Genomic DNA, 15,954 nt, shown 5'->3' with positions numbered 1-15,954 from the left:
AGTGAAATGTCTCAGTAGCTGTTGAATGCTGTATCATGCAAAACACATTAGGCTTGAAGTAGAAGTCAAATATATAAAAAACGATATAACTTAAAAAAGAATGCATTTAATATTCATCATACAGGCACAAGAGGGGATGATGATCTTCACATTAAGAGGTTACTACATTCAAATAGCACAGTGAATAACTCCCATGGCTGAGTAGCTCTTGATTACACTGTGTCTTTAGTTTCTTCTCTTATTGAGTAAAGTTCTGTGGCTGTCAGCAGTGTGTGGAGGGAATAAACACACAGGAATTAAAACAACAACAAAACACCAGCACTTGTCAAACTAAATCCTTTCATCTCCCGGCGAGGCATAAAAAGTGGATGTCATTGTTTCAAAGAAAGCTCTTGCCCTCCTGTTTTCTCTCCCTGCACCCCCCTTTTAACTAAATCTGTTGACGGACTTTGGTCCAGAGTAAACAAAGGCATTCCCACAGTTCAATGTGCCGAATCGTTGACTTGGTTGTTCAAAGGGGCGACACATCGCTCCATTTCTCACGGCAGGGAGAGGGCAGCAGTGGGGAAGAGTCTCTCATGGTTTTTTCATGTGGAAATGTAAAAACCCATTTCTCTCCCCGGTCTCGCTCTCTCGTGCTCTCTGCCTGTGAGCAGGGGATCACTGTGTTGTCAGATTTCGCCTTGCTGGATGGCTGCATGTATTTTTGGGACGGATTTAAAAGGTCAACCTCATGCACAATAGTTTGCTCGTGTTATTTTTATCCCCAGCAATACGAGACACAAGTAGAATTGATTATGATGGTTGTCTTTTCTCTCCATCACAGAATACATTTAAAGATATCCAGTGTTAGCATTGATATCAACCTTCCTGTCGTCTTCATATTTCCCCACTTTACCTCCCGCTGTGATGTTCCGCTGTTTTATTTGTAGACTCCACTCTCATTTTTAAACAACACATCTCAAACACAGCAGTCTCAGCACAGTCCGTGCTGGCGGAACCCGAGCTGTGAAGAGGTGCAGTTCGTCTCCCACCGGTTTTTAATGCCGTAATAACTCCTGATTATGAATATGTCTGAGAGCTAATAGGTTTCTCTCCTCTCTGTTGCAGGTTATCTATGCACTGAACACGAAAAACGACGAGCACGAGGCAGCCATCGCCACTCTGAAGGAGGCCCACGAAGAGGAGGTGCAGCAGATTCTGTCGGAGACCAGGGAGAAGATACTACAGGTCTTTACGTTTGATGTAATTAATTAGATACTGATGTCCTACTTTTCAATGAAGTCCATGTTCTCATCTGTCCTATGTTGATTAGACATGTCCTCCATGTTCATGTTCAGTTTAGATGTAAGGACACAGGGTACCAAAGATGTTTGGTTTCCTGAACATTTAGTTAGAACATTTTCGTAAATGTACAAAAGTATTATCATACACCAAAATATACCAAAAGTAAAAGTACTCATGATGCAAAATGGCCCATTTTGGAAAAAATGTATGTTATTATTATTATTATTACAATTTCTAAAACTAATAATAATGATGATAATGACAATCATTTTAATTGTATTGTCATTAACATATGATCATTGAAAGATTCATGTTGGTGAAGGTGGAGCTTGTGAATAAATTCATCAATAAATGTAGTAAAAGGTACAATATGTGCCTCTGAAATGTTGTAGAGTAGAAGTATAAAGTAACATAATAATGGAACAAGTACATCCAAACTGTACCCATTGATGGGTATAAATAAACATTAAGTTAGATAAGTAATGTAATCAGTCACTGCTTCCTGCTGGGGAAAAGTAAATGCATATTACAGTATTAATTTTATAACTCATTAGTTGTTGATGGACCAGTGGAGCAAGAGTTTCTACTCTATGGTATAAGTGGGCTGTGATTACTTTTTGACTATTGATTCAAGACTTTAAGTGTTTCAACAGCCGGCGGGGCTCTTTAGAAACGCGGTCACATTCAGGTCAGTCAGTGAAGATGAGACGGCATCGCTGTATATCTTACAGTCATCTTTAGCTCGCTAAACTACAGTATTTCTGTGCACGGCAGCTGCACGCTATCACATGGCAGCCGGAGAGCCGGAGAGCCCAGATCACATCCAAAACGAACTCATCAAAATTCAATCTGCTGAATATAAATTATTTACATCTATGTGTCATCTCTCCTTGTGGGAATTAGTTGCTTCCCTGACAGCAATGTGACCAACCATGAACAGCTGAACACACATTTACAGACATTTACGTGCTATACTTTTTCACAAAGTCTCTCATAATGAGCTAAATCACCACCAAATCTAAAGTCTATGTCTGTTACACAATCTAATTCAGAAATACATGTTGTTCATTTACTCTCGCCCAGGAGACCGTATTATTATGATATATATTTGTTACTGTGGCTTATGCGTCAGCAGATTACATGAAAAATGTTCATAGATGTCAACGATATCTGGTTTGAATTTTTTATTTTTTTTTCCCATTGCAACATTGAACAAATCCGCTAACTCCTCACCAACTACTGCCTTTCGGGTTACACGATCCCGCACATGCATCCTATGATCTTATGTGCGCTTTGCTGCGCCGTCACATGAGGATTTCAAATACTTTCCATTGTACAATCAACAGTACAAGAGCAAGATCAGCGATGAGATAGACCTGAAGAGGCGGATCCAGTCTCTGGAGGAGTCCATGGAGCTCCACGAGAGGATGAAGAGACAGGCGCTGGCAGAGTTTGAGAGCTACCGTCAGAGGGTGGAGGACATGCAGCTATGCACTGAGGCTCAGGTAGACAGAGGAATGATGCAGTGTGTGTGTGTGTGTGTGTGTGTGTTGAGAGGCAGCGGTGCCTGGCCTGATGCTGCAGGTAATTAGTACGAATGTCTGGTTCTGTCTGCTGTTGTGAGGCTGAGGAGTTTAGTGATCAGAGCTCCTTTTTCACCTGTTATTTCAAGTTTCTCGTTTGCGGATAAAGTTAAGATGAGATTTAATGCACTTTTGTGACATTTAGCCTAGTATGTGTCTCAGTTGGCCTGATCACAAATATGATTTCAGTCCGTCTTGGAGCTACCAGTTTGGTAACTGCTAAATAACAAGAAGAAGAAGAACATTCCTTTTATTACTAAAGTTACAACAATATATCAGTTAATGGTGCTTAATTCAAAATTCAGAGCGTTAATATAGCAGCAAACAACTATTTTCTATGTGAAGATAGAGTGCAGTAATGTCTACCTGAGCAGAGAATGCAGTCAACACAACAACATGAATAATACCCACGCAGATCGTTCAGTGATTGAACTGATCAGGGATCAGATAAACGCTGCAACTATAATGCAGAGTAACCTCAGCTGCCATATCACAGTGTGTAGATCTGTGAGCGGCTATTTCCACATCTCCCTTGCTGACATAGTTACAGTGCGGAGGTGTAAATATTACATCTGCATCTTGGAAAGACGGATGCATTTTTTATATGTCTGACTCGGGCGCGTGTCAAGCACCTCCCACGGTGGTTTTCAATCTGCACACAGTAGCGGTGTTTCCATTCACACATTTTGAAGCATTGCATCAGAAAAGCTGTGTGGAAACAACATTTGCTTAACTTCAATTGGGCAAAAAAAAATTTTTTGCTTGCTTCAGGTGTTTTTTTACCTTTTATCTAAAAACAGTTGATGCGTTAAATGAGATGATGCTGTTGCCTTATAAATTCTGACGTAGTGAACAATAAACTCACATGACTGATCAGCTGTTTCCACTGTCTGCGTCTTCTCGGATGTATATTTATATTGTCTTTGTCTCCGGACAGCATGAAACATGGCCAAGACATGATACACTCATTAAAACTTGCCCAATTCAACCAATTCCTCAAAAGATTGCTTAAAATTCGCCTCACTGTTGTATTATGTCTGCACTTACCATGTCAGCTGATGGGTTTGACCTTTTCTCTGTATGTGTGTGTGTGTGTGTGTTTGTGTGTATGTATGGATGGTGAACATTGCTACAAATCAATACAGCAGTCGACAGGATGAATAGACAGATGGATGACATTATTATATCGATTTATATCCAGTGGGGAGAAGATGTGCAGCTCTGTGTCGAGGAACAAGGAAATGGATGGAATAAAACGACTGGATAAATGACTTTTAGTGACATTTAAAGAACCAACATGCAAACATGCTAAGGCTCATGCAAAGGTGTGTTCGTACTCGTGTTATCACAAGAGTGGTTACTGACGAATGTCAGCTTGCATGTCTGTAACTTCATTTATCAATAGTTCACTTTCTGCATCAGATCAAATTCTCCCGTTGTTTGATTCCAGAGCTGGGTCGAGGGCTCTGTGTTGCACTAAGGTCCCCATTGGAGTGAACCCTTTGAGCGTTTGTGCTTTCAGGGACAAATTGCACCGAGCAGTTAGCGCGTGTCGCTGATTGTGTAATTATCTGCTGCCTTCATAAGTGAAATGCTAATTTCAGACTGTGCGGGCAAATTAAATGAAAGGCGTGAATCTGTACATGTAAATCTGGCCTAGAGAGATGTTTATCATTTGCCTCGCCTGCTTCGTGAGGCTGTGACTGAGACCACCCTTTAAGTCATTGGTGTTAAACACGTCCTTTTTGTTATATTTGTGGGCACATATTTACAGAGCGCTTGCTGTTGAGATGTTGGGGTTTCAGTTGAGTGTGTTTGCTGGTTTTCAGTTCTAATTCAGAGCAGCCAGAAGGTCAAAACCCTCCGAGCCGGAACATCACCACCTGTCTTAGAGCTTTTTCAAAGGTTTTAACCACAGTGTAATACGTCAACCGACCCATATATCAACCCTCCCGTAAGCTTAGTCTTGTCTTCCTGTCTTCTTTGGCAGCACACGCAGCGCGTGGTGTCCATGTCGCGGGAGGTGGAGGAGATGCGACGGTCCTTCGAGGAGAAGCTGCGCACGTTCAGCCAGGCCCAGAACCAGTTTGAGCAGGAGAAGAGGGCTGCTCAGGAGGAGCTGAAGGGCCAGCACAGGCAGGAGGTCCAGGACCTCCTCCGCAGCCACCAGAGTCACAACGCAAACTACAGCAAAGACCAGGAGAAACTGGGGCAGCTCCACAAAGCCGAGGTAATGCACTCGCTGCTGCGAAAGTAGAGCAGAAATGAAAGGCACAGCAACAAACTAAATCACAGCAGAGACATCCGGAAGAAAGTGGGACGGCTGTGATTGTTGCATCATTTTCTGTCGCCTAACCTGCTGCATCAACTCAAACTCTTTCCATATGTACTGTCTGTTCGCGGTCTGTAATTACACCAAAGGAGGGGGGAGAGGAAGAAATGGACCAAAGTAGTTTTTATCTCTGTCCTTCTCACGTTGTGCTGTTACAGGTGGATTCTCTGACGGAGCGGGTGGAGGAACTCAAACAGGACAAGAAGAGACTGGTGGAGGAGTACGAGGCCAAACTCAGCAAGGTACTGCAGCCTGTAGCGGACATTTGCTGCTCGCGCACTGCAAACCTTTTCTGTTTTCTGAGGTGGAGTATTACACTGTAAATACATCTATGAAGTGTTCTAAACAAGTACATTTATCAAGTAAATACATTTATGTATAAACTTAAGAAATGCATGATGGTCTGTCCTGTTCATAATCAGATGATAAGCAAGTGCATCGGCAAATGTGTTTTCTAATGGATGGTTATTCATTTTCTAGGCCACAAACGTCAGGCGTCACATCATGCTCCTGTTTTCTGAATTTGAATCCATCCCCAACCCTAAAGATATCTGAAATTCAGCTTTTGTTCAATAACAAATCAGAAAAGTATGACTGATAAGATATCTCAATATTCTTTCATGTTTAAAACATTCATTTTAATATATTTTTATAGCACAACAACTTGTCCAAAGATCAAGGGAGTACATGATTGCTGTCCTGTAGATGTCTCATCTGGTATGTCTTGAGTGTTTTAGCATTACGCTCCAAGGTGCTGCTGAAAGTAGAACAGGCTCTGCCAAAGTAAGTGATGGTTCAAAAAGAACCACAATTACATTTATTGGCACGATGATTTTGACCTTGCTCGAAGTGAAGACTGTGATCTTCAGATGTGTGTACAGCGATTTAATTACTGCATTTAAAAGCTATTCATTTCAATTTAAAAAACCTCCTCACTGACAATGAACAGTCAGCCAAGACATCTTGGCTTGAACTTTTACTCGTGTTGATTACTTTCACATGAGATTGGATTTTGATGAGAAAGCTTTTCCAACCGCCCAAAACGGTTTCCAATTACATTCCCAATGTATTTACAAAGAAAAGCGAGAGAGAGAAAAGTAAAAAACTAAACTAAAGATCAGTTTCCATGCCGTAGGCCTAATGTTTTCTACTTGTTTGGATTTAGGTGGTTTTTTACACCAGTCTGTCCTTCCCCAGGCTCAGGCTTTTTACGAACGCGAGCTGGAGGCCATGAAGAGAACTCAGCAGCTGACTGCCGACAACCTGTTGGCATGGAAGCGCACCGAGTCCGAGCTGCGGCGGGAATTCCAGACTCAGGAGGCGGCGCTCCAGAAAACCCTCGGAAAACTGAGGACCGAGTTGGCCAGGATAACGGATGAAGCTCGGGAAAACCGGGAGAAGTCCCACAGGCTTCAGGGGTCCCTTACCACGGCCGAGAGCTCCGTCAAGGTGAGTCTGAGCCCCAGACGCCTGATTCAAACACCATCTTTGGAGTCACATGCTTTTGCTTCAAGTGGATTATAAAGACGAGACAGGGATGGTGAAACGGTAACAGAACATCCTGTAACTGAATCCAGTAAAGTCTTTGATTGGCCGTCTTCTGATGCAGCTTTTATGGACAGCCTACAAAATGTGTCCTCTGTGATGGATGATAAATTGGGTATATAAAATGAAGTCTGTATATGGGATGACAGTGAGAAGAAATGGGGAACAGTTTTCATGCATAGCGTGTTGTCAAATTCACAGATTAAATTACAAAAAGTGGATGTTCAACGGACTTTCTATTTTCGTTTGTGTATAGCCCCCACGCATCCACAAGCATTTATCCACGAGGAAGCTACGCAAATGGCAAAAATGGGGTTGTCTTTCACCAGTTTCACTCTTTTCCCCTCATCAAATACGCAAATGAGCCTTTCAAGTCTTCTGTCCCAAATCTTTGGCTGTTTTGATGCCATTTAGTATGTTTTTTGGACATACTCAGCACTGGATGTCATTTTTTTTTACATTCAAGGGTTTTATTAAGGTTTTCAAATGAAGCTGCGTCATATTTGATGACGTCATCGCGGTTATATAGATATAATTAATACATTTGTGGTACTCGTTGATTGCTGCTGGACCACACGCCTTTGTGGCAAGCGGGAGAGCAAACTTTGACTGCAGCAAAAATATATAGTTTTAGAAAAGCTAAACGCCAACAAACATGGATTAAAGCGCCATTTTGTTTTGTCATTTTTGGAAATCATTTCCGTCTATCTTTTTCTAATAAATTGAGACTTTACAAAGCTCTGGATTATGATTGGAATTATTTGGATCATAGAATTTAGGAAACAATGTGCAGCCACCACTGGAATCGAATTCTTCAAATAGAATAATACTAATAATATTAGTGTAGCCCAATCTTTGTCTACGACGATGCAGAAATGCTGGGTTTAAACTGAATAAATAGACATGCAAAAGTAGACCTGCGCAGCATTTAAATGTTGATTTAGAATTTGAACATAAACGTTATGAGGGAAGCCTCAACGCTTCTGTTTAGTACACCTCTATATTAAAGTGTGGTATGCATTCTGTGTCGGACAACAACAGCAATGCTGTGTTCATCTTTCTACTCTCTTGATTTCTGTACGGCCTTTGGAAATAGACACACATGATATGATCTCCATCGTTGAAAATAGAGTTGACATGTGCTCCAGGGGAATTGCTTTAGTTGTTTTTTGTAGTTGTTACGAGATTCTGTGAAGTTTGTGTGAAATCCTCACTGATTGCACAGAAGACGGGATGGGGGCGCTCCCCTTCTCAGCGTTACGGAGAATGTTATCAAGGTCAGCCGCGGATGGTGTGTGCCCGGGGTTAATAAATTCATTCGTTTTCAGAGCAATTAACTGTAACCCAGATAAGAAACGACAACAGAGCAACAGAGCAGAGCGCTTGAAACCAACTTCACTTGACAGCTCTTCTAGATTCTCTCATATGATTCAAGAAAGCAGATTTCAGAGGGTAGAAACAAGTTGATCTCGTCTTTTTTAGTCTTTCACAAAGTGCATGGCTGATATCTGGTATTGTTACCAAGGTAATATCACAATAATCTCCTAATAACAGCCTCAATCTATGAACATATCTGTTCAACACTCACATCTCATCCATCCTCTCGCCTAGAGTTCGTAATCATTCGGTTTCTGAAATTGTAGCACTTTGCTCATGCAGAGTGACATTTTTAACTCTCTTCACAAAATTTCTTTCCACTGTGGCAAATTTAAATGTTGCACCAAAGCAAAAATGTTCCCTAGTCTCAGGAGGCATAATTATTGTGCCGGCATACTTCATGGGTAGAAATTGTCGCATCAAATATCAACTTTACACAGGCGAAGGCACTTGTATGTCGGGATGCTACAGCTTATCGCTCCGGTGTTCTCTGTCGTCCTCCTTTAGCTTGTGATTTAGTGGGCAAATCTCCAGAGACATGCAAGCAAATGATCGCTCGGAGTAACTGAGACAGACGTAATTAATCGTGGACTGTTCACAAGCGTCTGTAGAAATATGCAGACCAAAAATAACAAATTAGCCCCCAAGTGAAATACTCCACTTGAAGCTGTGTTAAATTGCTGCTGTCACTGTCTTTGGACTAAATACTTCACTCTCAGGTAAAGCCTATCTGGACTGGTTAGGGGAAGCTTTTAGCAGGATAAAACAATACACCATTGAAAGGACAGTTTCCGGGGCCTTTTCTTTTTAAATGTAAATGCAGGGTTCAGCCAGGTCCAATAAGGATGACTGACAGAAGTGAGGCTCTGTGTGTGAGCATTTGTGTGTGATTTATGTTACTGTATATTTAATATGATGAGGGGTGATTCAGAGGTAATGACAGCAACTATGGGATTTCTGTTCAAGCCTGTTTAAATCAACAGAGATACATTTGATTAAACTATTGACCTCCTCCAGCATCACACACACACACACACACAGGTTTGTGCACTGTACTTGTAGAAAACCAATATGAGAAAATATGTTCCCTAGCCATTGCTAAAAATAGACCCCAGCAAATGCACTTTTAATCCCTGTTTCTGCAAGATGTGCTAATAAGTACAGTAACCAGGTGTCTGAGGAGGGAATTACTTCATTACCTTGTAAAATAAATTGAAGTATATATTTGTGTGAAGATTTCCATGTTCAATTGGAACAAATGGTCTTAGCATAACGGCAGACTTAACCTTTAACAGCCTTCTGAAGAACCGAGAATTGAACAGCATATATACCCACTTTCACTCACAATTTCAACTCAAATTGGTCCTCACATAACAGACAGTTTAACATCATAACTTTAACCATCACAGTGATATAGGTAACCAATTGTTACCCAATCCTGACCTCAATCTGCTTCTAACCTCAATCCTAAATATGTCTTCTTAACCCTCAAACAACTCTTTAAAGAAGTGAGGACCTAAAGCTCACAGTGGTCCTCACATAGACAGACATACAAGAACACACACTCGTGTTTATACGCTGCACTTTTTAGGGACCCTTGTTGAGATTAATCTTATCTTGTTTTAACAACAACCTGCGTAACCCCAACCATAAACCCTCAGATCAAGTCTTTACCCTCAAACAGTCCTCTGAAAAACGTGAGATTGTAAATTCTAAAACACTGATTGGACCTCACAAGGATGTACCAGATGGACAGAACACACACACACACGTAGGCACACACGATCATGTGTAGTTTGTGTGTGACTTCTCAGTGGTTATTATCACACTGAGGTTTCTTTGTCTTAGCCGTGGCAGCAGTAATTAAGTTTGAGGCAGGCCGTTTGATGGGATTGAAAGATGTGAAATTGCCCCTCATGAGTTCCGACAGAGTGCTAAATCACACAGCTACTGCACTGTGTGTGTGTGTGTGTGTGTGTGTGTGTGTGTGTGTGTGTGTCTGATGTCGGGTTCTTATTAATTGAGCAGCAGTCAGCATATACATTCTTGATCCTCAGTGTTAGTAATAAGCTGCCAATATGCTACATTCTGTGCAAACTAGCTATGGAAGTCCGAGATGTCTGAAAACTCACTGTGGGCTTCAAACTTTACATCCACAACTGATGCAACATAACTATTATACAACACATACATAACATCATTTTCTTTTTTAAACTCTGATTTCTATCATAAGCATTTGGATGTTTCCATCATCCCAGTAGCCATTAATCTATCTCTCAAAGCCTCTTTAACGGTGTCAAATATGGATGCATTGAACTTTTATGAATGATCAATCAAAAATACAATTCTCAATATCTTTCCAGCTAAGGGCCCCTCACAAGACAGAGTCCCTTGGAATGATTTGACAGAGCCTATTTTTTTTTTCAACAAAGATGATTGAAAGGAATGAATCTGAGAAATGTTCACCGACCCCCTGGCAGAGAGCCACAGACACCACTTTGAGAATCACTGTATTAGAGGTCTGAACGTGTCGAACATGATTAATTACAGAACTTTTTTTCCACATAGAACCAGACGGGGCTAAAGTTAACTTTTAACTGACGTTGTGCTGGTTTGACATTTGGTTTGACTGAATATAAATGTCAGCTTAAAAATAAACAACGTTGAAAGAAGATTGTTTATTGAGATTGTAAATAAAACGGGAACAAGTGTGTTACATTCATTCTTAATGGAAAGCTTGATGGAAGATTATTTCTCAATGCCTGTGTTTTATTTTTCACTCCCAAAACTTTGTTCAGTGCCAATACAACATTTTCAAATACAAGCGTTTTGATGCCAATGTTTCCTTTCTCCATCATTTATATTCTCCGCTGATTACCGAGGAGACACAGCAAGCACTTCACAATGGTCTTGTCCTCTTCGTCAGGTATGGCTGCCACTCGGTGTGTTTATTCTCTGTGGCTTTGATTCCTCTGCAGGACTTAACCAAGCAGCTGGACGAGGTGACCCAGAACTCCGAAATTGTGGAGATCCGTCAGAAGGAAGCCGAGTGTGAACTAGAGGCAGCCAGAGACCGAGTTCAGCAGCAAGCGACTGAAATACTGCTCAAAGCCAGTAAGACCCCTCTCCTCTCTCTCATATGGACTTGCATTCATAATTAATACTTGCACCCACGCTACCCTCAGGACCCTTCCCTCCTGGGCTTGTCGTGCTCACACATCAAACGGACCCACGAACAGCTCCTCTCAAGTCGTCTGTGGCATCATTGCGTGGAACACGTTAATGGTGTAATGCTGCATACAACCAGGCTAATAGTACTATCAGTCCCTCAGAGGCAGAATAAACCCTTCTCACATCAATTATGTCCGGTTTAAGGTGTGTGTTTTCGTGCACTCGTGAGTCGTGTCGGATAAATGATCGCATGTTAGAATCTGATCTAATACCGGGTGATGTCTTTCCGTCAGTACTTTGTGCAACAAAATTGCATAAACATTGCTGTTTGAAATGCGTGAGCGAGAGCAGCAACCCAGCGCAGAAATATGTTCGGCCCATTAGCTCCTGTGAACTCCTCGCCCCCAATGAGGATGCTTCATCACTTTCCACTGGAGCTGCTTGCATGTGAGGCAGACAGATGAGATCTAGGGTGGAGAACGTAAGTATGACAGCGCACCGTGTTCACACTGAAGTATACTCAAGCAAGACGCTGATGTGGAATGAAATTCTTGCTGATGTGGAAGACATCGAGTGTTTCTCGCACAGAATCTTGACCGTATTTCCGCCTGTGTGCGCTGAACTAAAGCGAGTAGCTCAAAGTTGAATCACTCACAGCTTTGTTGGTTGAGAATGTCGACATCATCTTCCGACATAGCTTCATACATGAAGAATAATGGAAAATAGCCAAAAACATGGCAATGAGAGTGACTTAGCTGTTGAGGTTATTTTAAGTCGATTTACAGAAATACCAACTCTTAAACCCTAAAATTTCTTTGATTGTCTTGAAAAACGTAACAATACTTTCTCCTAGAAACCGCTACGAAATGACATCATCAGGATAGTTGCTGCTACCACCGCCTCCAAAGCAAGGAATGGGCTCACAGGAACAACATGTCAGGGTAAATGAATGAGGTTTAACAAAATAGGAATTCAGGAAATTTACTCCGTTAAATAAACTCATTGACAATCCAGGACTGAGTTGAAGTTTAAAATGCCGACATCAGTTTATTCAGCGCATGATGTTGTGGCTGCATCAACAAGAACCGACGCCCGAAAATGTCAATATGCAGATGACAAAGCTTTACTCTTTGCATTCTGCTCACGCCTGTCGGCTCTGTCCCGTCATAGGTCAGATAAGCAGCCTGCAGGCCACCCAGATGACCCAGGAGGCAGCGATCAGGGACCTGGACAACGAGCGGAGCCGGCTGAAGGACAAAGTTCTGAGGATGGAGGAAGAGAGGGAGTCCCTGCAGAGCCAGAGCCAAGCCCTGGACGAGAGACAGAAACAACAGCTCCAGTCCCTGGAGAAGGTGTGTGGGCGATTTGTATTCACCTCAGGCTGGAATAACAGTGTGGTGAATAAGCAATAAGCCATCAAGATGCTGTGACGGGAGCTATGGTCGACTCTCCTCCAGACCTGTTTTTTTTATCCTTCAAATACAGGTGGTTAGTAAAAGAGTCCGTGCTCATAGTTTGGAGAATAAGTTCTTGCATAAAAAAAGTCAATTTATACCAATTTACACGTCTTTCTCCACCTGTCTGAATCCCAAGCGCTTCTTTCAGTCAATCTGTTGCAGAATAGCTCTCAGAAATCTTCAGGCTTATGAGCAAAAAGGAGCAAAAACAGACCTGCAATCATCCAACTGTGGAAAGTTTCAAACCTGTCGATCAGTGCATTCATAAACTTTGAACAACAGCAAAAAAACAAAAACCCAAGCTGCTCCTCTTTTTAAAGGTCAGACGATTTAAGGAACAGTGTACTCAGCAGACCAACCACAGCCGACGGTAAATGTCAAGTGTTGCTTCTTCATGTGTGTTTTGCCATCCCTTTATCGCTGACCTTTGCGCTGTGTAATCCTCTGGGAACTGACAGAGTTCTCCCACTGCGCGAGGCTGCTGTGAATCTGAACGTCTTCCTCGGGATTATCGAACGTCTCGCACCACTTAAAAACTTTACAGCACCTTCCTGTTATGGCGGCATACAACGCCGGCATACAACGCCCCCAATGACTGACTTTTGCAATAATTGTTTTTGAAAATAAGCAACATTAGCGAGCTGGGAGGGAAAGAACATTTCAGGTAATGTTAGTGGTCTTACTTGATTATAGAACGTTGTGGAAATGTCATTAAATGAATGGGAGGCTTGTATTTTTCCTTCTCCCTTGTTAACAGTTTATTTTCCTCAATTATGTTGTTGTTTTTTTCCGCAAAAGAAGAAATTAACCACCCAAGATCTCTTCATGCCCTGCTGTTCTTATTATCCCCCTCGGGTCTGTTTGGCCACATGACAACTCAGCAGTTTTGCTCAGTTTGACCAGCTTAATGGACGTTTCGTGGTAGATTTCCAAAACAGCCCTCTGGTTTGGAGCAATTAGTACAAACCAATATGATCCCTGGTGGGTTTTTCTTGTCACGTTGTTGCCAGTGTCTGATGTATTCAATAATCTGCCAGATACTCACTGGTTTTAAAATGATAAAATGATGAACGGGGCCAAAAAGAACGTACATTGTGTGCGTTTTAGGGAAGGCTGCTGTGTATGTTTTAAGTGTGTTTGCAATGAGGGAACACTGTGTTCTTATATGGCAAGCAGACGTTGGTCGATGAGTCCCAATGATTTCAACAAATTGAATTGTTAATGTGCCATTTCTGGATGCGGCTGTAAAGATTTGTCACGTATGATTGAGTTTAGGAATTGACAAAAGAAATGTTTGGCATATAAAAGTCCCCAAACCGTGCCAGGGATTTTATCCAAAATGAGTGCATGTAGTGAGATGTCCCGAACTGATTCTAAGGATTACTCCTTGGGCCAATCTGGGCATATTATAGTGGATTGATATCAGCTGAAGTTAAGCAAAAGAATCTGCTCCTGTCTTTACTGTACTCTACTGTGTTTTATCTACCTCGGCCTGCTCGTGTTGCAGCACTGTTCTCCTCGCGATCACGGCCAAAAACAACCTCGATCGAGACGTCCCCAGTATCTCGTCCTTTTATTCATCACCTTTAAAATGATAAATAGTTCGGCAGATACCTGAACATCCCAAACTTCCATCACACCAAAGAGTTACATCTTAATGCATAAAAACATGAATTATTGTTATTGTCAGCAGAAAACCAGAAGTGTGTCGTAGGGAAATTGAGAAAATTGAGAAAAAAAGACATCAGCAACTGACTTTCTATCTTGTCTCATTAGTAGTCGGATAATCTTGACACACACTCTAACGTGAAACATTCTCAAACGTACTTTATTGGCTCACGTTAGGGGACTTTTACTCTGCCTAATGTCAGCTCGAGTAGCGGATATCACTGCTCCCATGTGGCTATTTTTCGGCACAGTTTGGCTTATTAAAGTGTACTTCTTCTCATGCAATGAAGAAACAGCTGCTCCCCTGATCGAACTCAAAGTAAATGGGCCGCAGATTACATTTTTATTTCCGGTTCCTCGGGAACACCACTCTTTTCTGTGACCTTATCCGTGATTCATGCCGTACCAGAGTCCCAATGACAAACCTAGTGCGTTGTTGCCGAGTACAGACAGCGTTTGTTCTTCCCTTTCTGTCTCCTACTCAACATATCCATCTCGGTTATAAATCAGCACAACTTTTCTGCGCCCTTTGAACCACATCTTTTGGCTTTTATCCATACGTTTTATCCGTTTTACCACGTTCCTCTGTTATGCCTCCAGTTTAAAATCTGCTACTACCACTCCTCTTACTTATCCACAAACACAGGCAAAAAACTCATCAGCATGCTCGCAAGCGTTGCTATTCCCTTTGCAGAGTCACAAACAAGCTGCAAACATCAGCACACCGAGCCATCTAGCCTACGACCTACTGTAGTAGCACATCATCACTCCCAAGGCGTAGAGTTGGCAAATCATGAGCTAATTCCATTATTTTCTGATCCCAGTTGGTGACCGACCGATTCATTTCACGGGAGCAAACATATTTCAGAGTGTAGGCTGTCGTTCGCTGCTCTGTCCTGCTCTTTATTGGATTTACGGAAGTTTACACTCCAACACCCCCGTCCAGAATTGTTACCAGAAGAGTAAAAGAGTTAAAGAATGTCAAGTGCCACCATTATCATCTCGACAGGCGTAGCAACAGTAACTAATAGGGCCGGGGCTCAGCGTAAGGTCAGTTAACTGCATCGATCACGCCTGATGCTGACTACGACAACAAAAAGTCAAGGCTCCATTTCGAATCAGGTTGTGTTGCTGAGTGATTATTGGGTCTACAGCTCCACAATCAATAACCCCTTTATCTATAATCCCACATGGAGTGTGGGGAAAAAAAGGATTTGTTTTCAGCTTGTTGGGTTTTGATGCTTTAGGAATGACAAATATGAAGTGAAGTTGTGAGGAATCAGATTTCAGATACAGATACAGACAGAGTGCAGGATTGATTCCGTGGCTATTCCACTGAGTAAATGCTGACAAAAAGGCTGAAAAACACAGCATATGGGGGGAAGGTCAGCCCGAGCGCCTTCTGTGTGTGTGTGTGTGTGTGTGTGTGTGTGTGTGTGTGTGTGTGTGTGTGTGTGTGTGTGTGTGTGTGTGTGTGTGTGTGTGTGTGTGTGTGTGTGTGTGTGTGTGTGTGTGTGTGTGTGTGTGTGTCGCT

At 42.0% G+C, this 15,954-nt stretch overlaps 1 protein-coding gene across 1 annotated transcript in view; it reads left to right on the top strand.

Moving 5' to 3' along the window:
- fam184ab (family with sequence similarity 184 member Ab) overlaps window positions 1-15,954 on the top strand; it is a gene marked incomplete at both ends in the record, with an annotated part of 117,087 nt that overhangs the window by 45,262 nt on the left and 55,871 nt on the right. The window contains 7 exons of the mRNA XM_079290235.1: window positions 1,111-1,230; window positions 2,634-2,792; window positions 4,861-5,100; window positions 5,361-5,444; window positions 6,400-6,651; window positions 11,103-11,238; window positions 12,466-12,647. Of these exons, the coding sequence (XP_079146361.1) occupies window positions 1,111-1,230; window positions 2,634-2,792; window positions 4,861-5,100; window positions 5,361-5,444; window positions 6,400-6,651; window positions 11,103-11,238; window positions 12,466-12,647 (1,173 nt within the window). The remainder of the gene's footprint in view (window positions 1-1,110; window positions 1,231-2,633; window positions 2,793-4,860; window positions 5,101-5,360; window positions 5,445-6,399; window positions 6,652-11,102; window positions 11,239-12,465; window positions 12,648-15,954) is intronic.

Source organism: Melanostigma gelatinosum, assembly GCF_949748355.1.
Source record: "Melanostigma gelatinosum genome assembly, chromosome: 19".
Classification (NCBI taxonomy): domain Eukaryota; kingdom Metazoa; phylum Chordata; class Actinopteri; order Perciformes; family Zoarcidae; genus Melanostigma; species Melanostigma gelatinosum.
This window is presented reverse-complemented; position numbering and strand designations above follow the sequence as displayed.